This window comes from Teleopsis dalmanni, chromosome 1 (genome assembly GCF_002237135.1).
Source record: "Teleopsis dalmanni isolate 2A chromosome 1, ASM223713v2, whole genome shotgun sequence".
Classification (NCBI taxonomy): domain Eukaryota; kingdom Metazoa; phylum Arthropoda; class Insecta; order Diptera; family Diopsidae; genus Teleopsis; species Teleopsis dalmanni.
The window spans coordinates 89,735,565-89,757,990 of NC_051846.1; the positions used below are offsets into that span (position 1 = coordinate 89,735,565).

The 22,426-nt window shown below is 32.0% G+C and overlaps 5 protein-coding genes across 6 annotated transcripts; 2 read left to right on the forward strand and 3 right to left on the reverse strand.

Moving 5' to 3' along the window:
• Positions 1-1,556: 1,556 nt before the first annotated feature.
• Positions 1,557-3,520, reverse strand: LOC119670446 (transmembrane protein 19). The gene is made up of 4 exons (XM_038080706.1): positions 2,917-3,520; positions 2,591-2,839; positions 2,384-2,536; positions 1,557-2,329 (listed from the first exon to the last, which is right to left on the reverse strand). The coding sequence occupies exons 1-4, from the start codon at positions 3,035-3,037 to the stop codon at positions 1,848-1,850; spliced, it is 1,005 nt and encodes a 334-aa protein (XP_037936634.1). The 5' UTR covers positions 3,038-3,520; the 3' UTR covers positions 1,557-1,847.
• Positions 3,521-5,747: 2,227 nt separating this feature from the next.
• Positions 5,748-7,462, forward strand: LOC119670444 (ruvB-like helicase 2). Its single transcript, XM_038080701.1, has 2 exons — positions 5,748-6,406; positions 6,462-7,462. Exons 1-2 carry the CDS (start codon positions 5,939-5,941, stop codon positions 7,422-7,424), a joined length of 1,431 nt encoding a protein of 476 aa, XP_037936629.1. The 5' UTR covers positions 5,748-5,938; the 3' UTR covers positions 7,425-7,462.
• A 50-nt stretch (positions 7,463-7,512) lies between these two features.
• On the reverse strand, positions 7,513-10,989 carry LOC119670443 (lysophospholipid acyltransferase 5). Its single transcript, XM_038080700.1, has 5 exons — positions 10,908-10,989; positions 10,121-10,262; positions 9,312-10,049; positions 8,965-9,257; positions 7,513-8,907 (listed from the first exon to the last, which is right to left on the reverse strand). The coding sequence occupies exons 2-5, from the start codon at positions 10,197-10,199 to the stop codon at positions 8,581-8,583; spliced, it is 1,437 nt and encodes a 478-aa protein (XP_037936628.1). The 5' UTR covers positions 10,200-10,262; positions 10,908-10,989; the 3' UTR covers positions 7,513-8,580.
• Positions 10,990-13,044: 2,055 nt separating this feature from the next.
• On the forward strand, positions 13,045-13,613 carry LOC119670455 (BET1 homolog). The gene has a single exon (XM_038080721.1). It carries the CDS (start codon positions 13,245-13,247, stop codon positions 13,587-13,589), a length of 345 nt encoding a protein of 114 aa, XP_037936649.1. The 5' UTR covers positions 13,045-13,244; the 3' UTR covers positions 13,590-13,613.
• A 77-nt stretch (positions 13,614-13,690) lies between these two features.
• On the reverse strand, positions 13,691-14,991 carry LOC119670453 (protein max). 2 transcript variants are annotated; one of them, XM_038080718.1, is made up of 5 exons: positions 14,844-14,986; positions 14,722-14,787; positions 14,208-14,315; positions 14,015-14,138; positions 13,691-13,957 (listed from the first exon to the last, which is right to left on the reverse strand). In XM_038080718.1, the coding sequence occupies exons 1-5, from the start codon at positions 14,880-14,882 to the stop codon at positions 13,797-13,799; spliced, it is 498 nt and encodes a 165-aa protein (XP_037936646.1). In that variant the 5' UTR covers positions 14,883-14,986; the 3' UTR covers positions 13,691-13,796. The 2 variants fall into 2 exon arrangements, with proteins under 2 accessions (XP_037936646.1, XP_037936645.1); XM_038080717.1 differs by having other exon boundaries at positions 13,778-13,957; positions 14,205-14,315; positions 14,844-14,991.
• Between the last annotated feature and the right edge of the window lie 7,435 nt (positions 14,992-22,426).

The following is a 22,426-nucleotide window of genomic DNA, read 5'->3' on the forward strand; positions in this document are numbered from 1 at the left end:
GCTAGACATCACTGAAGCGGATCAAAGTAAGCAAAGTGAAACCTCAAATCAAACCAACCAACAAGTAAATACTCCCACTGACGTAGGCCAGCTAACAGAAATTTTCCGACCAGATGCTGAAGACGTTGCACCTGCTGAGAAACAGATCGACTACTATGACGATTATGAAGATGGTAGCGATGAGAACACATTATCGGAACAACATTTATTACCAAAACTTTCCGATGATGACTACAATCTAAACAGCGTAGAACAAAATATGGTTCTGGCATTCGTCAATTCAAGTCAAATCGATTTGGATGGTCGCAGTGCCTACATTAACAACAAGTTTGTACCTGATGATGAAATAAATTTGAGTGATTCAGCACCTCCACTCTATGAGTTTTTACAGCAACAAATTGAACAAGTGTTGTCCGCTAATAGTCATAAGTACCCACCGCACACAAAGAAACCAGAAACTGCCACCCCAAAAAATAAGGATGAACAATTCGATCAACCTCCGCCAAGCAAACCTTTATTTGCCAGCTATGGCGCGCAAGAGTTAGATGAGTCATCGATTAACGAGCCCCTAACAAATAAGCTTGCAACCAACAAAACACAAAAGGCTGATCAAAATCAAAAAATTTCGCATAATAAAACTTTGTCCACAAATGTCAAAATAAAATCCACCACTGCAAGGCCCCTAAGAATAACTGCGCCAACTAGAAATACAAGAATAACAACCCATAGACCAACAATTGGAATGCGGCCAATTACACAAAATCCAATTATTTTTACTGGCACTACACTCAAACGAAAACGACGAATTACTTTCCAAACTGTTTCTAGTGGTTCACAACTTGTCTCAACCCCACTAGCTGATCTCATGCTGAAATATTCGATAGCAATTGCGAAACCTACAAACTCAGTCCACATGAACACTAACTTTGACAATCCGAATGGTTTCGAATACGAGGATTCTGATTTTATCAACTCGTTGCCTATAAAAAAAAAATACAGTATTGAGCATAGCCACGTTAGGCGAAGACACCCATCTGCATCTCAAATGGTCAACAAAATTATAAGAAATAAAAATGGAAAACTACAATTTTTCCACAATGTTTTGAGCAAATAAAAAACTATCGTTTACTTCTATTATCGTCTTTCCAGTTTAATTAAAAAAAAATTTCTAAAAATTAGGAAGATTAATAATTAAATCTTTTATAGAAATCTGTAAGATTCTGTTATTTTCCCAATCCGCTCTGTTGCTCTGCATAGAGCAGTTGCTCTGAAAAGGATCCAAAACCACCGTGTGAGATCTTTACCCACTAAAATCAGATGCTTTGGTTGGGAATGTTTTATAGGAAGATATGTTGCACGCAGACCATGACAGTCCATTATACTGTTTATCTCATTTCTTTAATGAAAGTGAAGAATATTTGAAAGAGGTAAGGAACTGATATTTGAACTACTTCTGATAGTATATTTATCTCATTGGTTTTTAATTTTCTAATTTTCTCGTCCAAAGAAAGTAAATAATATTAATTTTAATTTAAACGAAAAATATTTCTATATAAAAATTCAGTACAATTTTATTCACAAAAGCTGCCGCAGTTAGTCACATTGAAAGTAGCACAATTTTTGGAAATATTTTTAAGTAAAAATATGCGATGGGTTAAAATATGACAAATTAATATATATAGTTTAAAACAAAGCTATAACAGAGATTATTAATATATTCTAAACATAAAGAAAGTCATGTGAAATATTTAAATGATAATAAATGTAGTCGATTTAAAATCGTCGTTGTCAATATTTGATTGTTCGTTTGGATTTCAGTGCATGCAAAAAGATTTTATGTACGAGTGTCAGCGTTCCGGCCAATATTTCAATGCAATTAAAGGAATCGTAACGCCAGTTATTACGCTCGATATTAAATTTACACTGTGGTTGTCTAGTATGCGTAAGCCACTGATGTGACGCACATTATTTCCTGGATGTTCCACAATTTTACCATTTTCATCGATGCCAGTGTATTGCAGTGTAGCACCGAGAACGGAATCAATGAATGATCCAAAAAGTCCTGCTATGCCGCCAAACACAATAAGCGGCCATTGAGGAGGACTAACAAGCAATATATTCGCTGCAACCGTAAACCGCACACATATATAATACGAGACACCAACAACTAGGCCTCCTATTAAGCTAACCACAATACCAGGTATTGAAACTCCACCATTTGTGCCGCGTGGCACACGTTTGCATGAAGTAATAAGAAGCGGATCTCTGATTGATAGAACGGAACCCAACTCGCTGGCCCAAGTGTCACCATTGCAGCAAGCAAAAGCACCTTAAATTTAAAAATATTAACAGTGCAATATACAATCCTTTTCTGCCAACTTACTCAGAACTGCAACTCCAAGCCAACTACCGCGATAGTCCTTTATAAAATCAATAGGACGTTCGCTGCTTCCACAATCAATAAGATACAGTATTGCCAACTGTGTTGCCATACCTCCATTGCAGAGCACTTGAATCCAATTGCGTTGTCCTTCGCCTTTAACAGAAGAAACATCAAAATAGTTAAACATCACAAAACAACTTAAATTACCTTCTTTAAAATCAGTTTCAAATTTGCGCTTGAGGTGAGCTCGAAACTTGGTTGCTCTGGAGGAACTAAAGAAAAACGATGCCAAACTGAAGAAGAACGCGTGGTTTGATATAGACAGAATAAATGCAAACACAACTCCCAACGCTGCGCCCGATTTACTCACAGATTTTCTTCGCAGAGCTACTGCCATTAATAAGATCGGCGCTAAAATGGACATAAGCCAACGAGTGGGTGGTATAACCAATTCATCTGCACACAAATCAATAGGATTTATTAATGTTTATTGTATGTTATTGTGTACATCAAAGAAATATGTTTTTTCTTACCGTCATGTTCATGCCACCACACCTTCGAAAATGCGACATTTCCAAGCCACATAAACAGCGATAATGGGATGGACAGGCCACAGACAAATATTAGGCTGTACAAATTAGTGTTCGATGCCATTTGTCTAACTCTAAAAAGGAGAAGATGTGCAACCAGTGGAATTATTTGAAAAACTTTCTTTTCCCTTATTGTACTTCACATTACACTAAGCGAAAACAGTACGCAATCAAAACAAAAGCCGGGAAGCGCGTAATAGACGAAATGCGTAACCACAATTGGCTAGATGTGATATTTTTTTTCAATTGAAAGTACAAATTTTTGGGTTTCAATATATGCGTACAGTACGCGTTATCAATCATGAATGTGAATGTATTTTTATAATATACAACACGTCTTTCCTAATAATTAAATATGCATTACATCTATCAATCCATATCCATGTCACTTTTTTCCATATTTTCTTGTTGTGCCATTTCTTTGTTGTAAATATCAAGTGACATGGCTTGGTATAAAAGTCGTACTAAAATTTACAAACCTATTATCATTTAGTATTTACACTACGAATTACCTATTCTCAAAGTGCCATTATTACATTAACCAATTTTATATCGTTAAATGATATGTCAGATTTTAAGTATATAACGTATATCTCATGGCATGCGATAAAACTGACAGATGTCTACATGCCTATAACTTGCAGAAAAAATCGCTAGTGTGTACTTGGGGTAATAATTATTTTAAAGGGTTTCTCAATTATTGATACTATTGTATTTTCAAATGAAATTTAAGAACCAATTAACAATTGGGCTTTTTATATTAGTAATTTGGTAAAATTTTTATAAATTTGTTTGTATAAATTTATAGCACATTCGCACTGCCTGTCTCATTTAGGCGGTTTTGCCCATTATAAACCATTAATGAGCATAATTTACCATACAAAAATCTTTTAAATAAATGAGCTTATTATCAATAAATCAGCTCATTTAAATAAAAAATTTTAAATTTGAAAATAAGTTCACCACAAGGAAAATTAAGGGAAGTTCTGGTGACTGCATAAATGAGCTCATTGTAAAGTGAACGTTCACTGATTAATATAAATGAGCAAGTGCTTCAATGAGATAGCGTGAATGTAGTATTGACCTGCTACCGGTGTATCAAATTTGATATTTTTTTGTATTCAGAAAGCAATAGCTGATGCTAGTTATTGTAAAATACATTTCAAAAATTTTTTTTTTGTTTTAAATTTAATCTGAATAAATAATACGTAAATTTTTTAAAATGTTAACTGCTCCATTAAACCTTCTAAGAAGGTTTCTATTAAGGTTATATTGATTTTCAACGTCAGTTTTGACGAAAGAAACTAAATTCTTAATACAAACTATTATTTTCAATAGAGAAGTAGTTTGAAGAGTATTAAATTACAACAATTACAAAATTTTATTATTTTTTTTATTAATTGAATTTTTGGTTTGACTATACGGCCAAATGTCCATCATCAGTCGTCTTGAAATTATTTCTTATATTTAATTATTCGTAAATTGAAGTTATATTATATATATATTGAATACTTTAATTTATGAGCATATAATTTACTACTATCTGTATAGGTAATCTTAAAATTTAAAATAATTGCAAATAAAAACATGTTATATATATAAGTTATAACATAAATTCAAAAATAAAAACAGTGTTTTTCTTGGATTTTTTAATAATATAAATAATGTGAATTTACGTTTACACAAATATAATTAACAAATTTTCACAAATAAGTTACTATTTGTGGAACAATTTCCGTGCAAAAATGTTTAAAATAATTGTGTCAAAACAGCACAATGATAAAATGAATACTGTGCTTTAGAAAAGGGAAATTTCGATAAAAAAACGAATATGTAATCATTTTACATATCAAATTCCAAAGAAATACATATATTTTAGATTTGTTAAATAACGACAAAAATTATTGCTCACTTTGGTGCTTTCATTAATTTTGTACTTCATACTATGTTGTTTTTAATTATGTATTATTTCTATAATTAATATTAATTTTTGTGCTTTTTACTATTGTTTTTTGTTGCTTAAATTGTTATCTACTTCCTCATTTAATAATTTCGTTTTAAACAATTATAATTTAAATTAAATAATTATCGCTAATGAGATCCCTTAATTAAACACGATTTCGGTTTCGGATGTATACCAATGTGTTGTTTTTATTTCATGTTGACATGCACAACTTTAAATCGCGATATCTTGAGAATTAAATTATATCAACGTATAGCATAGTTATTCAGACAAGTCGTCTTTAATAAAATACTCAGAAACTGCAACTATATCAATCGTTTACAATATTTTAATAGGACCCTTATGATTTTTATTTATCATAATGAAGTGGTTTTAAATTATTCAATTATAAATTTGTTCCTCGACCTGGTTATGTGAATATTTTTTTATATATTTTATTTACGGCTGAAACTCACATGTTTTAAATTAAACGTTTATTTAATATTTTTTTAAATAAATGTTAAACTTCTAAAGTCGTGCATTAATGATTTTTATTCAGCATGCTAAATTGATGCTAAATTGCTAAACAAATATATTATGAATGCATATTTCAATATGAAGCAAAAACCGCAAAAGTATTATATGGATATATACCAACAGCAGTTAATATGACAGTTCGAATTCAAAAATTTAACAAATTAGATGATCTCTTATAAATGTGAAATCGTAGAAATCGTTTAAAACATCAAAAAAGCTAGTTATTATAGAATCATATCTGAAAGTTAATTTTGGCCTTCTTCATATTATTATTTTTCTAATACAACTCTGAAAATTATTTACAATAATTTTTCTACTGTGGCAACACTTGTGACAGACACATTGCTTGAAAAATAGAATTTAAGACTCACTAAGCGGGCGAAAAACGTTTCCAGGCAACTTGTTTATTAAAATAAACTTCAGTTTTGCGTGAAAATAAAATTTGTTGTTAAATTTTATTAATTTATTTGGAGTCACAACAAAAATATGACTGATAACGATAAAATTGAAGTTCGCGACATAACGCGAATTGAGCGCATCGGTGCTCACTCGCACATACGCGGTCTTGGTTTGGATGATGTACTGGAGGCTCGTACTGTATCTCAAGGCATGGTAGGCCAAAAAGATGCACGCCGTGCTGCTGGTGTTGTTGTTCAAATGGTTCGGGAAGGCAAAATAGCTGGCCGTTGTATACTATTGGCTGGAGAGCCCAGTACCGGCAAAACTGCCATTGCTGTTGGCATGGCACAGGCATTAGGTACGGAAACTCCTTTTACCAGCATGTCTGGGTCGGAAATTTATTCGCTTGAAATGAACAAAACTGAAGCCCTATCACAGGCATTACGCAAAAGCATTGGTGTGCGTATTAAAGAAGAAACAGAAATTATTGAGGGCGAAGTGGTGGAGATTCAAATAGATCGTCCTGCAACCGGCACGGGTCAAAAAGTTGGAAAGGTATTTTAAAAAAATATTATCAATAAAGAATGTATTTATCAAGTTTTATGTTTAGGTTACACTGAAAACTACAGAAATGGAAACTAATTATGAATTAGGCAACAAAATAATTGAATGCTTCATGAAGGAAAAAATTCAAGCGGGCGATGTTATAACCATTGATAAAGCATCGGGAAAAGTTAATAAATTGGGTCGCAGTTTTACACGTGCGCGAGATTATGATGCAACTGGGGCACAGACCCGCTTCGTGCAATGCCCTGAAGGTGAACTACAGAAGAGGAAAGAAGTTGTGCACACAGTAACATTGCATGAAGTCGATGTGATTAACAGTCGCACACATGGATTTTTAGCACTTTTCTCGGGAGATACCGGAGAAATCAAACAGGAAGTACGTGATCAAATTAACAATAAAGTATTAGAGTGGCGTGAAGAAGGCAAAGCTGAAATTAATCCTGGTGTATTATTTATTGATGAAGTACACATGCTGGACATTGAGTGTTTCTCATATCTAAATCGAGCACTTGAATCTGATATGGCGCCAGTTGTAATAATGGCCACAAATCGCGGTATTACTCGTATACGCGGTACTAATTACCGCAGTCCACACGGCATTCCCATCGACTTACTTGACCGTATGATTATTATACGTACTGTTCCATATTCTGACAAGGAAATGAAGGAAATTCTCAAGATACGTTGCGAGGAGGAAGACTGTCTCATGCACCCGGATGCCTTGTCCATTTTAACACGTATTGCTACTGATACTAGTTTGCGCTATGCTATACAATTGATTACAACTTCAAATCTGGTTTGTCGTAGACGCAAAGCAACAGAAGTTACAACTGAGGACGTTAAGAAGGTCTACTCATTGTTTTTGGATGAAAACCGTTCCAGTCAGATACTCAAAGAATATCAGGATGAATATATGTTTAATGAAATCGAAGACGACAAGAGTTCTGACGGAGTAAAGATTGAAGATGGGAGTGGGGACGGTAACATTCAACCAATGGAACACTAAGTTTTTAAATAAATAATTCACATATAAAATGACTTAAACCAAAATTGTTTAATATATTTAAATTTTATATAGAAGATATATCGTCCTCTTTGAAATGTTTATAAGATCTCAATTGAAAAATAACACTAATAAGTCTTCTTTCTATACTGTATCCACTCTTTCTACATAGTCTATTTTTGCTTAATTGTTAAATAATACATCTTACTTCGCTATTGCTTAATTGATTAACACGAAGTCGTTTTTGAAATTATTTTATTTTTAAAAATATATTTGACTTAGCATTTGCTGCGCGCACTAAATTCTAAAATTCTCACTTGCAGTTTACAGTATAAAAATACAGCTTTTCTTAATATTTATATTAAAAATTATTCCTGCGTTTCAATTCAATAATTAAATGACTTGCATCTTCACATTTTTTTAAAAGCTTAAAACTACTTTTTGTTTCCAACCAATTGTTTATAATTACGCTACACATCTACCTTTTATACTTCTAATCGCTACTTAAGAAATCGAATAATAATTTGAAAAAACTAGACTAGCATAATTAAATTATCAGAGTACGAAGCTTTTATATTATATAGAAATACTTAATGATGAAATATGAGTATATAACAATTATTGTTAAATACATATATCGGCCAAAAAAAGTGTGCTGTTCCAGTAGTTGCAGTGACCGGTTATTGTTCCAAGTACATCTAGTCGATTGTGATAATTGCAAAATTAATTTAGATACTTTAAACTTTAGATAAGTAACGCGATTGCTTATATTAAAGACTTAATTAAGTAAACAGTTTGGTTTTGATGCTTATGATAAACCTAACTCATTGGGTTCGAATCATTATACAATAGTTCTAGTTAAAAATGTTTTCAAATACACTTAGAAATATAGCGTCTTTATATATATGGTAAGCTGCTAGTAGTTCTAAAAATCGCAAATGTTAATTCTATTAATTAGTCAAGATAATTGAATATATAAAATTTTATATTGATGAAACATAGACTATCTAAATGTAGAGTATAGGGTTCAAAATGTCTTTCATTTTCCATAGGAACAAAACAATGATTAGCAATCATTGCAGTCACATCGCTTACATGCAATTTAAGTCCTTAAATGATATTTATTTCACATTAAATTGTAAGTGCGTTAACTATCCAATTAACTATCCTTTTTCTCATTTTCAGAATTTTTAGAATCCTGTACTTGTAAAACGTTGTTTGATTTCATTGCTGAGCGTTTTTGAAATTGGTAAATTTTATAAATTAAGAACCAAATGGCCATGTACACAAACCCAAAGTAATTAACAGCCGACATGACACTAATCCAACGTGAATAGCTTAGAAATACGAAAGGTGTTAGACACCAGCCCATGTAAATTATGTTATATGATTTTAAAGCTGCGAATTTTAGGCACTTAAACGGTACCGATGCATTCAGTATATGGCCGTACTGTGGCAAAACGTCCTTCTCGTAAACAGTTTCAATCTATGAGGACAGAAACTTTAGTAAAAAGAATTTGACAGTTGAATGCAAGAACTTTACTTGTTTTTCTGTGGAGACAATCATGTATTCAATTAGAAAAGACATGTAGTAACCACTGTGGAAACCATGCCACACTGCTAGAAATCCCAAAGCTGCAGCGTAGCTTATTGTGCGATTGTTGAGAAATTTGAGTCGTTTGTATATGTACTGTGCCACCCAATGGTTTGTGTTCACATTGAAAGATTGCACATAGTGGCCCATAGTGTTCCCAGTTTCCAGAAGAATTAGTTTTACATTAGAACAACCAAACCAATCCGCCTCACCTTTATCATTCATGCCAGCATATGTGAAACCTTTAAAGAAACGACGTCATTTATTTATGTACAAAATCATTGCAATATACTTACCCAGGCACATTAGCGCGCCTTCTGTGAGCAACCAACATGAGATATACTTGTACAAGGTGAGTTTACCCATTATACCCAAATATATAAGACGCACAATAAACGATTGGTTTCGATAGTCATCTGTCAGGAAGTAACTTTCAGGCATCACCATAGACCCTGCTTGCCGAATAGCCAAGTACAGAACTCCTACTAACATACGCTTTACTCCTGTTTGTACGAATCCCTTGCACTGCCTAAATTCACCATCGACGAAACGTCTATATCGACTATAGGGAAACTGTGGACCGACTAAGAATGCACATGGAAAATATGCAAAAGCCGTCAATTCCAGTAATGAAGGCAAATCAACTAATGCCGTTTCCTGTTGATCCTTAGACAGAGATTCCTTTCCTTTTTGTCCATCAGCAACATCGAAACCGAAACCAATCATTCGTAGCACAAGTACACAATGCGGCATAGTCCAAAGTATATCATAGTCGTTACTTTCGGTGAAAAAGTACCCAATCAGGAGATAGGACATATGAAAAACAAAGTTGACCGCCACTAAGTGCTTAGGCGACTTCTGTAATAAGCGCATCAACAAATACGTAACCCATATGGCGATTAGCGAATGATATGTATTGAATCCATAGTTAAAGACGCACAAGAACGAGCCGCACAGCGCAAAAAATAAGTGATGAATTGGCTTGGACGCCTGATGCATAATCACCAAACGATATATTGCAGCTATCGGATAACCTATAAATAACAACTTCGTTTGAGCAAGCAGAATTCTTCATAATGCAATTAATTCTATAATCTATAATTACCTGCAATGATTGTTAGCAGCAGTCGTATTGCTGGCTCAGGCGCTCCAACAGAGCCAGCCAATTTTGCAATAAGGCTCATTTCGCAAGCTTCGCCACAGATTCACTAATTTCAATTTATAATTCAACGTCAAAAAAAAAATATCTACAGAGTTCAAAAAACAAAATACATAATTAATTATCAACAATTTCGAAATGCAAATCAGCAACAAAACGCCATCGACAAGCGTCACACTGACCCCCTGAACTAGTAGTAAATCTGGTTCATTGAGTAATTCTTTCAAAACTGACAAATTGTTTACAAATTGCTTGGGTGCAAGTGCACCTAGCGTATCGAACTTTCGCCGACAATGGAAGTCAAGACAGTGGAAGGCAGAGGGTTACAAGTCACAGTGACAGGCGGGCAGTGGAAGTCGCCTCTGCCTTGAACGTGTGTTATTAATTATTATTAATTTAATTTAAAAATAGCAAATGATTTTCAGCGTATAAACACGTTTTATTTGAATTCATTAGAATGAAGTGTTTAGCAAGAATACTTTGGTATCTAAAAATATCCAACTTAGAAATGAAATACAAACAAATCGATTACATGGAAACGGCCGTACCGACAACGAACGCACTTGATATTTTCCCACTGCACAACTGTTATGAAACGCAATTATTTATTTGCACTTTGAATTCGCTTCAGTAATATTACAAAAGCACAGAAAAACATTTTCAGAGGTCAACATATTTCAACACACAAATATAATAAATCCCTTTTTATTAAGTTTAACCTAATTAACCAGACCTGCTGATAATGCAATTATCTCGCACTTAACAGACTAACGCACTTTTTAAGTGCCGATCAGTCAAAACAAAAACAATGACTGCTCATGAATTTCAGATTTTTTGCAGTTTTATTGATTGACAACCCTTCTTCTTATATAACTAACGTTCACAATAGACCCTCACTTCGTTTAGTAAAAAAATATCCCAGTAAGAAATGTAATATATTCTACAAATACACAGTTTTTTAAGGTCGTGTGCGAGTTAGGCTAAGTTGCGTTCTAAATGAGGGAAATTCTAAGTTGTGTCGATAATGTATTGATGTGTCGATACGTGTTGATAAATGGCAAAATGTGTGCAGTGCAAAAAATCCCAAAAAATCTCCCATTTGGTTTAGCATCAACTTAGCTTAACTCGCACACGTCCTAAATACACCAACAAATTATGACCGTGTACGAGTTCGAGTTAATTGATGTAAATAGAGGAAAATAGTTAATTATGTCGGTATGGCAGCGAATATTGATATTTAACAGAATTTTGAGTTGGTTAAATAAGATAAAAATTAGTTAAATTAGATGTTCCCATTTTGAAAATATTATAAGATGTTTAGGACGTGTACGAGTTGGGCTAAGTTGATGCTAAACCAAATGGGAGATTTTTTGGGTTTTTTGCACTGCACACATTTTGCCATTTATCAACACGTATCGACACATCACTACATTATCGACACAACTTAAAATTTCCCTCATTTAGAACGCAACTTAGCCTAACTCGCACACGACCTTAATGGAGATTTTTTTTCGAACAGTAGTGAACTACAACAACAAAAATTCATTTTATATTATTTACTTGCTGTGTTTATATTAGAACGAAATCATAAATCAGCTGTGGAATAATTAAATTAATTGATTATATATGAATTTTTTAATTGTTAAGATGTTTAATAAATAAATTTGAAAACTTTTAACCAAAAATAATAAATAAGTGCAATAAATAAATAAATGATTATACGGTGTTTACATTGGCCGAAAATGGCTCATTTTGGTCAAAAATCGAAAATGAGTATCGCATGGCTCATTCTTGCATATAAAATTTCAAGCACAAAAATGAGCAATTTTCTCACATTCTGTATGAATGAACAAATGTTTGGTGGTTGCATTTTCTTTAAAACGATGCACCAATTTTTGGAACTTCTACTTCCCAAAAATAAATAAATCAAATCTAGAAACAAGTTGTCAGTTTATATTGTAAGGTTTGAAGGTATATTTAACCTTAATGTAACATTTTTTTTGGTACAGGCCAAAAATTAAATCAACATGCAAGTTGAAGAATCAGCTGTTTGAAATGAGAAAAAATGATATACAACGAATGTAAACACTTTCAAATGACTCATTCAGAATGAGCCATTTTCAGTCAGTGTAAACGCCATATTACATAAGTGCAGTGCTAAAAATCTCAAGAAAATTTCAATTTACTCGAACTCGCACATAGCCTATATTGTAGCCTGTTCTAGATGCACTATTAATTGTAATAAATGCCTTGCAATTGTTTTTACAGATTTATTGCAATACTACATATATTGCATTAGGACACATTTAAAAATGGGTTAATGTAAACTAATTCTTCTTGATATCCTATTATGTGCGATATATTAATGAATATTGATAAAAGCAACTGCTCTGAATAACTTTATCAATACGTTGTATATTGTATTGCGTGTGTAATTGTAGAAGAACTTTATGTAATAGTTGTAATTAGTATTTTTTGTTCATGACTTTTTAATTGTCTATGAAAAAATATTTAAAGAATCGCAATAGCGATAGCAATATGTGAACAAGGGACATTTTGTTTTTTGCCACATTTCCGAACGGAATGGAGCTTCAAATGTTTGTAAAAAGACATATTTTTGTAAGCACAATATTTCTAAAGCGTACCTTCCAAAAAGTTGACAAAGCAGAAACAATTCCCAATCAAAATAAAAAAATACATAAAATATATACTAAAAATTACAAATTTGTGAAGGTAAATAGAAAATTGGAACGTATTTTACTATTGTGAATTGTATCTAAATCTAATTAATGTCAAAATATTATTTTTAAGGCAGTTCAAAGATTTGTTAATTTTATAATATTAAAGAAAACATTATCTGACGCATTGAATGATTAGTAAAAAATATTAAGTAAAGTGGTAGTAATTAATATTAAAACATCGGTTGTATGTGTTTTATAATTTTCTGGCAATTTATTACAACTGACGTGTCAACTTTAAATTTCACCAAATTGTTTTGAAAACATTCCATGCTTCATCAAGTATTTTAGGATTGCATAAATTTTAACACATCGTGGCGAATTCAGGAAATATGAGAAGAAACAACTATCCGTATCAACCGCTTAATCAAAATCCTAGTGTCAGTGCTTCCAATGATGTGCTCGAGCAAGAAAACGAGCGCGCCGAAGAGGAGCTCAAACAAAAAATTGGTGCACTAAAATCACTAACCATCGACATTGGCAATGAAGTTCGATATCAGGACAAATTATTGCGTGGTATCGATGACGACATGGATCGAACTGGCGGCTTTCTTGGTACAACTATGGGCAGAGTTCTGAGGCTGAGTAAAAAGGGCGGAGGCAGGCAGATGTGCTACATGTTCCTGTTCGTTTTGTTCGTGTTTTTGTTGCTGTATTTTGTGATCAAAATGAGATGAGCTATGGAAATCGAAGACACTGACTTGTGTATTTACAAATTAAGAATTTCAAATTCAAAAAATATTGTATTAAAAACGATTTTTTAAATTTCTTGTCCAGTTAAAATAAATCTTTAATCACTTACAAACTATGTACATGTTATAAATTGTCAATTTACAACGAATTTGCACAACTTAAACTATAAAACTCGGTTAGATGTTTACTAACTAGGATTGATAAGAAGTTTTCATTTTTTTACTGCGGCGACTAAAGTCCTGCTCGTCGTTGTCGGAACTGTCATGCTGTGAGGATTGATCTGCTTGCGCCAGTTGCTGAATTTCAGCAGGATCTATACTGTAACCATTTTTAGCATCTTCTAACAAGTGAACTGAAAATATAATCAAGTTATTTAAAAAAATAATGCAAATCTATAAAGTATATATACTTTGTTTCTCCAGGTCTGCATTTTGCTTAGTTAATTCTTCAACATCCTTTTGGTTCTGCTGGATTTTGTTTCTAAACTTCTGTATGCATTCAGTGGTCTTTTTCAAAATTTGCGCCCGACTTGCCTAGGGTTTGCATAGAACAAAAATAAAAAATGAAATGCGTATCCGAAAACTTAAAACAAAACTGACTACTTTTTCGCCTTTGAGTGACGGCACAGCTTCTCGTAAGCTAGTGAAACTCTCTTTTATGTGATCCCGTCGTCTGCGCTCTAATGCATTGTGATGAGCTCGTTTTTCCGCCTGCAAAGTTATAATCAATAATCATAATTTATCGTATATAATTTAAATTTAAAATAGCTATTTTTGTTTTGTACTATGCGATTAAGAGGATCTATTCAATGTTTGGCAGTTTTTGAATCAAACCCCGAATCTTTTAATGTGTGTTATGAATTCGAACTTAATTCTAAATGTCTTGACCAATAACTTTTGTTTTGAAATTAAACCTAAGATTTCCTAATATTTAATAATACTTAATATAGTAATATTAATTAATATTTTAATTAAATTAAATTAAAATCACTATGACAATTAAAGAATTGCAAAAATGCATGGCGTTGTCCCAAGATGACATAAGCATGAATAATTAATTTTATTTATATTTTAATTTATTATTATTTAATTTGTAATTATATTTTAATATTTTTACCGGTGTGAAGTTTTGAGTGTTTGTGTGACGTTGGGAAATTGCTCCTGTGTCCGAGTCGTTGTCATCCTAAAAACAAAACAATTTCATGAGACACCACACATAAACAATACATTTGCACATACGTCACTTTCAATGTCAATATCCCTGTCATCGTCACTCATAGTGTTATGCGAATCTTTATTTTATTTCTCCAAATACACTTAAATCACAATTTTTATTGAATAAATATTTCGTCTTGTTTTATTTCAACCAATTATTAATTTTTTCCTTTTATTGAAAATAAACACGAACAACTTAAAACAGAAATGAAAGACCAGAAAAGTCAAAGTAAAACGAGTCGCATTTACAAAATGAGTTCCAAATTGTGAATTCACAATAATTTTTTTTCTAGTTATTATCAATTATAATACTTAAGCATGATATAGACGATGAAATTTGTTTGCAAACCAAATTTGCAAACCGAATATGCGCTTTGCTATACACTTTGAAACAAGGTTGGCAAACTTCATTTTTATTTATTTTCTACAGCGTTAATATCAACAGCGGAGTAAGTACAGAGTGCAAAACAATAATTGAAACTGAAGAAATTGAGGTGATGATCATAGCAACCTGTTATTTATTTCATTTTTTAAACTAAAATTATTTTTGTTTCAATTTTTTAATGTTACATTTTAAAATTTTTATTCATATAATAATTGTTTAAATATTAAAGCTTACTATAAAAATGTTTTTAGCACAAAATAATTTTTAAAATATATAAACTTCTTCAATAATTGTCTAATGTCTAGCAATTTTTTAATTATTTTTCATTTATTTTTCTTTTTACCAAGAATTAATAATTTTTTTCTGTAATCTTTGCTTGTCCGACGCTCACCAAAATTCTTAAATTATGAGAAGTTTGCAAACTTCGATATACACAAGTAAACATGTTTGCAAACTTAACAAATAATTGAAAAATTTTAATTTCACTGCAAACTAGTTTGCAAACCAAATTTTGGTTTGCAAACTTGAGTATAGACGATGCAATTTGATAGCCAGCAAACCTTGTTTGCAAACAAATTTCATCGTCTATATCATGCTTTAGACAAACCATGGTCCAAACCACACATGCGTTTTTAATACAGTAGAAAAGGACAGTAGAAAAGGAATTGGACAGTATTAATTTACACTACGTTAAAATTATCGAAAATACCTCGATAAAGATTTATTGCAATGTATGCAACCACAAACAAAAAATAAAACAAACAAAATAATAAAATAACTAAAACAAACAATAAATAAAATATAAAACAAAATGCACGCCAAAATGTGTAAATAAATTCTATAATTATATGTAATAACGCATTTGAAAATTATAAAAGGTGTTTGTCTTTATTACTTTAAATCAATGAGTATTCGTTATAACAATTTAAAAATGATTTATATCAGGGATTGTAGAATAATATATACAATAATATATGAATGACAAATGAATTTATTTATACATATATATATTAAAAAAAATATTTTTTGACTTTATGTAAAGTATTATAAAGTTTACATTAAAAATGATTTAATCTAAAAATGTTTTGATATATAAATGTGTTAAAAAAAATTTCATATATATAATAACAAATAAATGAAGTGATAAAAATTTCATATATATATAATAACAACATATATTGTATTCCGTATATCAAAAAGATATTTTTTTAAACAAATTATTAACAAAAAATTAAAAAAAAAATAAAAAGTGTTTGAAAAGATTTTACTTAATAAAATAAAAATAAAAACTGTATCAATACATTTATCAAGTAAATTCTTATTAAAAATATGTATAAACTAAATCTAATAGTAGGACTCCATATGCCGAAGTGTAGCATTTTTTGAAAATTATCCATTTATCATAGAAAAAATTCATGATGGAATGCCATTAAAAAGCATAAAATAACTAATAAAATGTGACCACAACAAGGTGGTCTATGGGAAGCTATAGTCAAATCGGCAAAGAAGCATTTTCTACTCGTGGTCAGCACACATTCTCTGTAATCTTTTGGTTCATGCTAAAGCTTGTATAAACTCACGTCGACTCATTGCATTGCACCATTGGCAAATCGATCGTGGCAGTTTCAGTACCGGATTTGTGGTCCATAAATTATGTCTTCCTTTATTTTTTATTGCAACAGTCATGGAAATAATATTGCTAGACACTCTACTACAATGTCATCAGTTTTTAAATCATTGATAAAGTTTTCATTTATACATTTTAGGGATACATTTGGAAAAAAATGTTCAATGATTAATATTAGTGCTTAAAATGCAACACATTTCAAATTTCAAATTGTCAAAACCCCATGGGTCCATATCTCCTAGGAAAAAAATTTCAAAATTTTTCTGAGATATACCTTGTGATCAAAAAAGAACGAGAATTTTAATTTTTTGAATTCCTGTGCTTATCCAATCGGTAAATTTTTTTTATTTTCACGCTGGCAACACTATTATACACATTTTGTCAGAGTTAAACACATATCGTACGATTAGTTTTTGTTTTGCGTTTATACAAAGAAGTCGAAAAATTTTCGTGTGGCGATTTTTACCTTATGGCCTCTATGGTCTCAAAACGCGTTCCTCGCAATGGCAATTTGAGTCGGGGGAAGAGGAAAAAGTCACACGGGGCAATATATGGAGAGTACGGTGCTTGGTTGATGATATGGGTAAAGTTTTTGGCCAATAACTGCGGTTTTTTGAATGAAATTCAGCTTTTCTGCCACCAGCTGAGAAGAGACGCGTTTCAAACCCAAAATATCAGTTAAAATGTGTTCGGCCGATCCATATGAGATGCCCAACAACACTGCAATCTCTCTTATTGCTTCACAACGATTTTCCAACACGATCCGCTTCGCCGATTCAATGTTTTCTTCAGTAACAGAAGTTGTTGGGCGGCCAGGGATCTCATCATGGTCCAAGCTTGTACGACCGTCTTTAAACCTTTAAAACCATTCGTATACTTGTGGTTGCGATACATACAAATGACCAAAGGTCTTTTTTAACATTTTTTACCAGTTTCGGCACACTTGAATCCATTTGCAACACAAAATTTGATGTACGGACGTTGTTCTAATTTTTGATCCATTATAAAAATCGCCACACGAAAATTTTTCGACTTTTTGCATAGACGCAAAACAAAAATTAATAGTACGATATGCGTTAAACTTTGACAAAATGTGTATAATAGTGTTGCCAGCGTGAAAATAAAAAAAATTTACCGATTGGATAAGCGCGGGAATTCAAAAATAGGCCTCTCGTTCTTTTTTGATCAGAAGGTAGGTCTTCTTATTTTATGAAAGAAAATCTTAAAAAAATGTAAGCCAAATCGGAGATAATGAGGTCAAAAAGGTGTCCGATTTATAAAGGAATGACCCATGTACATGAAGCATGATAAACATGGCAATAATAGTTGTCAGAATTTTTAATTAAGTCAATGGACTTACTTCGTTGGCCATTATACCCATGAGTCGTCCTTGGCCGAGTCGAGTAGTCTTCGCCAGGCAACCCGATCAGTGGCTTGCTGTCGCCAGTTGGTAGTATCGAGCACCCCCAAACCGTTGTTCACCTAGTGCTATTCGGCCTTCTCAGTTTCGTTGAGAGGGTAACACAAATAAAGTGCCAAATTACGCTCTTTACACAGATCTTCATGGAACAGCTTTGTGTAAAATCTGGTGAGAACACCAGTGCCGCTGCTACCAGTACTACCGGCTACCTGCTTGCTCTCTTAGCAAGCTGACATAAATAATGTACTTATTTTAAACGAAACGTATGAGTTTTGTGTTAAATTTTAATGATCAATAGTTCTTTATATTTTAATTGTTATATCATTCACCAGTTTTACATTTATGTATCCTTAGGTTCAAATATCTTTGTTTCATTTGTTTATTTGCTAATATAATGTCACTTAACCGAGTTCACAACTTACTTATTCTTAGTTTAAATATCTCCACAATTTGTGTATTCTTAGTTTAAAATAATGAATATCCTTATTATTTATACATCAATTTGGACAGCACTTCGACACTGAACTCTACGTCTTCTGCTATCTCCCGCTATATTCTCTTATCTCACACACAAACTTCACTTAGAATTCTCTTTAAAACTACACTTAGACTTCTCCTTTCTATCCGTGAAGATATAATCCGTGGTTGTAGAGCCCAACGGCTCTACAGAGGACCAGTTGACTAACAGAACTCAACTGACCCTTTAGACTATTATTTACCGTCTTTTATAAAAAAAGGCTAAAGGTATTACCTATGCTAGATGCCGATATTTCAAGGTGCCCCAAATTACTTTAACTATTATTTAATAATAATGAATAACTTAAGTTGCACTCGATATTTTTCCAATATCGCTTTCAGCTTGACACAATTAACAAAAAACCCAAAAATCTGCATTTTTTTACCGTCAAGCTGACCTTGGTTACTGCTATTGTGCAAGCTGCAAACGACGCTGCCTACTTTTAGGCATGCCTTATGCTGGAATATAAATCAGAACGTTCTTCGTTGGTTCAGCGTTTCGACTCACAACACTGCGCAAATAAACAATACAAAATTTAAATTCAAACCAAAACAGCTGATTCACAGCTGAACAGCTGAATACAAAAATTTAAATTCAAACCAAAAGAGTTGATTTACACATTACACAAATTTTACTTGAAATAACGCCCATGTTATGTGTCACGGACACGTTAAAATTGACTCAGTTTGTCAATTTCGTATTTTTATTTTTGTCTTTTTTTTGTGCCGAAGTTTTAAAGAAAATATATACATAAATACATACAACACTGCTTTAAATAAGTGACGAGGTACTTGACTCTCATAACCGAATTTAAACCATTAGCTTTTTTCTCTCACTCTCAATTTTTTAACTTGCATTGAAAGCAACAACAATTTTGATTTTGACGTATCCGTGACACTCTACATAACATGGGCCTGAATAACATTTTAATTTAAACAATATTTTCCAAAATATCGAAACAAACTATCAAACTAACATGTGGTTAATTTTAAAAGATTGTGGCGGCTAAAAATGCCAAAGTATATAAAATGAAATTATCGGTATCATTGCACACAGAATGTAACATCATGTGTACTACTTTATAAGCACTTGATCAAAAGGGGAAAGAGATCTAATAGACATCCATAATCCACGCAATAATAGTTAGCTTGTGGTCATACTTCTACAAAATATCTAATAAATACATAAAGCAATAATATCAACAGACAAAAACTTTGCATCCCTAAATCTCCGAAATCTCAACATAACACAAAATATTATCATGTCCTGATTAAAATACAATTATAGGAGATACGTAGGCTCCCTTTTAAGTCTTGCGCCTGGGCAAAACTATGTGTTGCCAGATGAATTTTGATACTTCTATTCGAAAGTTTGACTTTTTAGTTTACGTACGCTTATTATGTCTATTCTAAACTGAGTCTGCGAAAAAATGGAATAAAACAATGAACATTTTTGTGCGATGATTTGTTACAGTTTTCGACGCGGATTAATCAGGAAAGAATACATCGATCAACTTAGTTCCACATTTAGAGAAGAAATATCAAGTCCATCGAATGTTAAACGCTGGTTCAATGAGTTTCGTGAAGGTTTTGTGGGTGTTGTACCAAACAACATCGAAACAATGCGAGAAATGATTAAAAGGGATCGGTTTGTTAATACCGGGAGATAGATGCATCCTTGGGCATTAGTGGGATCACCATACATTCAATACATATAATTATTTCAAATTATTTCATATTTAACTATCAGAAAGATTTGTTCACGTTGGATTCCTCATAGTTTGACAATCGCTCAAAAGAAGGCATACGTTGATTGGCGGAAGAAAATGCTGACAAAAACAGCCGATGTAGTTTAAAACACTTTTACGATATCTTGACAAGTGACAAATCATGGATTTACGGCTGTGAACCCGAGACATAAAGCAATTCACTGTTTGGATCTGCTATTGTAATGAAAACCCGACAAAAGTGGTCTGCGAACGGTGCAAATACAAGCAAATGGGCGCATATTTTTTCAAAAAATCCGGTCATGTACTACTTAAGCAACGTAGAGGAGTCAACGTTGACCATTTGCCTGCCGGAAGTTATCGGAGAATGAAGGAAAATCAACCGTCGAAGGAAGATCATCCTCCACCACGACAATGCGAATCTTTACTCATTACTTCAAACAAAACAGTTTTTGAGCACTCAATGACTTCTATCTTGTTCTCATCTATTAAGAAAAAATTGAGTGGCGAGCTTTTTTTTGCGACCGAAAAGACATTTAAGTTGGTTGGTTTCAGAGATACCAACTTCAATATGCAAACAAATTTAATTGCATGGAATATATCCATTGTTTAAAATTCACAAATAGAAAATATAGTTTTCATGTTAAGCTAAAAATAAGAGAAGTGTGTCCAGAAATTGAAGGATTTTGTAAAGAAGTTGTGTGAAGAAGCTTAAAGCTGAGGAAGCTGAAGAAGCTTAAATATAGCCAATTTAAAGTTGTGTGAATTAGATTATTAATGGATCCAGCATTTAAATATATAAAAACGGGAAATGTTTCTAATAATCAAAAATAAAAGAATATATTATATAAAAACGTCAAATAATTACATAAATTGAATATTTAGAAAGATAAAATTGAATAGCCAAAATAATTCATCAAGAAATAGAACTCATCCAAAAACTTGTAATCTTTAAAGAAATATATTACAAATACAAATCGTAAAATTTACTAGAAAATAGAAATATTAAATTATATTTTGGTAGAGCAATAAAATCCTATCTTTGGTTTTAATAGAACCTGATAATATCTATATTCTTTTCCCATGCCTATAATTAATTCCATGTGTACCCAGGTAAAAGAGCTCGATTACGCGACTATAATCCTAATACCGTTTTTATAGCGAAAATTGACATTCCTTTCACATTTTTATACTTAATTAGAACAGTGTCAAAATACTCTAATAAAGTTCTATATTTTTTATTTGAAGGAAATCAAATTTCCTGATTCCCTTTCTATGTTTTCATGTTTAAATGTACAATTCTATGTTTCTGCAGAAACAAAGGCACATTTAATATCCATAATTCTTGAACTAGTTTGAATACTGATTTTAACACCACACTGATATAATTCAACATCTCTTATTTTGACTAGCCCAATTATGTGTTTCCAATTCCATGTTTTTACATGTGCATTTACATCTATAATTCTATGTTTGTTTTTAACAACACCACATTATCTATATTTTACAGAATTACATATAGGATTACGAATCTTATTTTAACATAGTCAAATTACAGATTTGCAATTCTGTACTTTACATGTCCATTTTACATGTTCTATGTTTTTCTGTAATTCTATCACCGATTTAAATATTACATTGATATAATTCTATGTTACCTAACTTAACATAGCTATAATACAGGTTTCGAACTCTAAGTTAGTACACGTGTATTTGCATGTTGAATTGTATGTCTGCGAAAATAAGAAACTTATTACTTTCGACATCTGTTATTCTATACTGATTTTAACATTACGTTGACATAATTCTATGTTTTCTACTTTAACATACCAAATAACATGTGTCAAATTCTGTGGTTTGTTGATAACAGAGTCAATTAAATATCTCAACTGTTGTTCTATTTCTGATTTTCAGCCTATTTTTTTCTATTTC

What these genes read in the sequence shown, in the direction of transcription:
- LOC119670446 (XM_038080706.1), bottom strand. Translation starts at nt 3,037, where the DNA reads ATGGCATCGAACACTAATTTGTACAGCCTAATATTTGTCTGTGGCCTG. An exon ending in TGAAACTGATTTTAAAGAAG is followed by an intron (nt 2,537 to 2,590) that starts GTAATTTAAGTT and finishes CTTCTGTTAAAG; the next exon opens with GCGAAGGACAACGCAATTGG. An exon ending in GCTTGGAGTTGCAGTTCTGA is followed by an intron (nt 2,330 to 2,383) that starts GTAAGTTGGCAG and finishes TTTAAATTTAAG; the next exon opens with GTGCTTTTGCTTGCTGCAAT.
- LOC119670453 (XM_038080717.1), bottom strand. Translation starts at nt 14,882, where the DNA reads ATGAGTGACGATGACAGGGATATTGACATTGAAAGTGAC. An exon ending in ACACTCAAAACTTCACACCG is followed by an intron (nt 14,316 to 14,721) that starts GTAAAAATATTA and finishes ATAACTTTGCAG; the next exon opens with GCGGAAAAACGAGCTCATCA. An exon ending in TGCAGACCTGGAGAAACAAA is followed by an intron (nt 13,958 to 14,014) that starts GTATATATACTT and finishes TTATATTTTCAG; the next exon opens with TTCACTTGTTAGAAGATGCT.
- LOC119670443 (XM_038080700.1), bottom strand. Translation starts at nt 10,199, where the DNA reads ATGAGCCTTATTGCAAAATTGGCTGGCTCTGTTGGAGCGCCTGAGCCA. An exon ending in AGGCGCGCTAATGTGCCTGG is followed by an intron (nt 9,258 to 9,311) that starts GTAAGTATATTG and finishes GTTTCTTTAAAG; the next exon opens with GTTTCACATATGCTGGCATG. An exon ending in TTGTCTCCACAGAAAAACAA is followed by an intron (nt 8,908 to 8,964) that starts GTAAAGTTCTTG and finishes CTGTCCTCATAG; the next exon opens with ATTGAAACTGTTTACGAGAA.
- LOC119670455 (XM_038080721.1), top strand. Translation starts at nt 13,245, where the DNA reads ATGAGAAGAAACAACTATCCGTATCAACCGCTTAATCAAAATCCTAGT.
- LOC119670444 (XM_038080701.1), top strand. Translation starts at nt 5,939, where the DNA reads ATGACTGATAACGATAAAATTGAAGTTCGCGACATAACGCGAATTGAG. An exon ending in CGGGTCAAAAAGTTGGAAAG is followed by an intron (nt 6,407 to 6,461) that starts GTATTTTAAAAA and finishes TTTTATGTTTAG; the next exon opens with GTTACACTGAAAACTACAGA.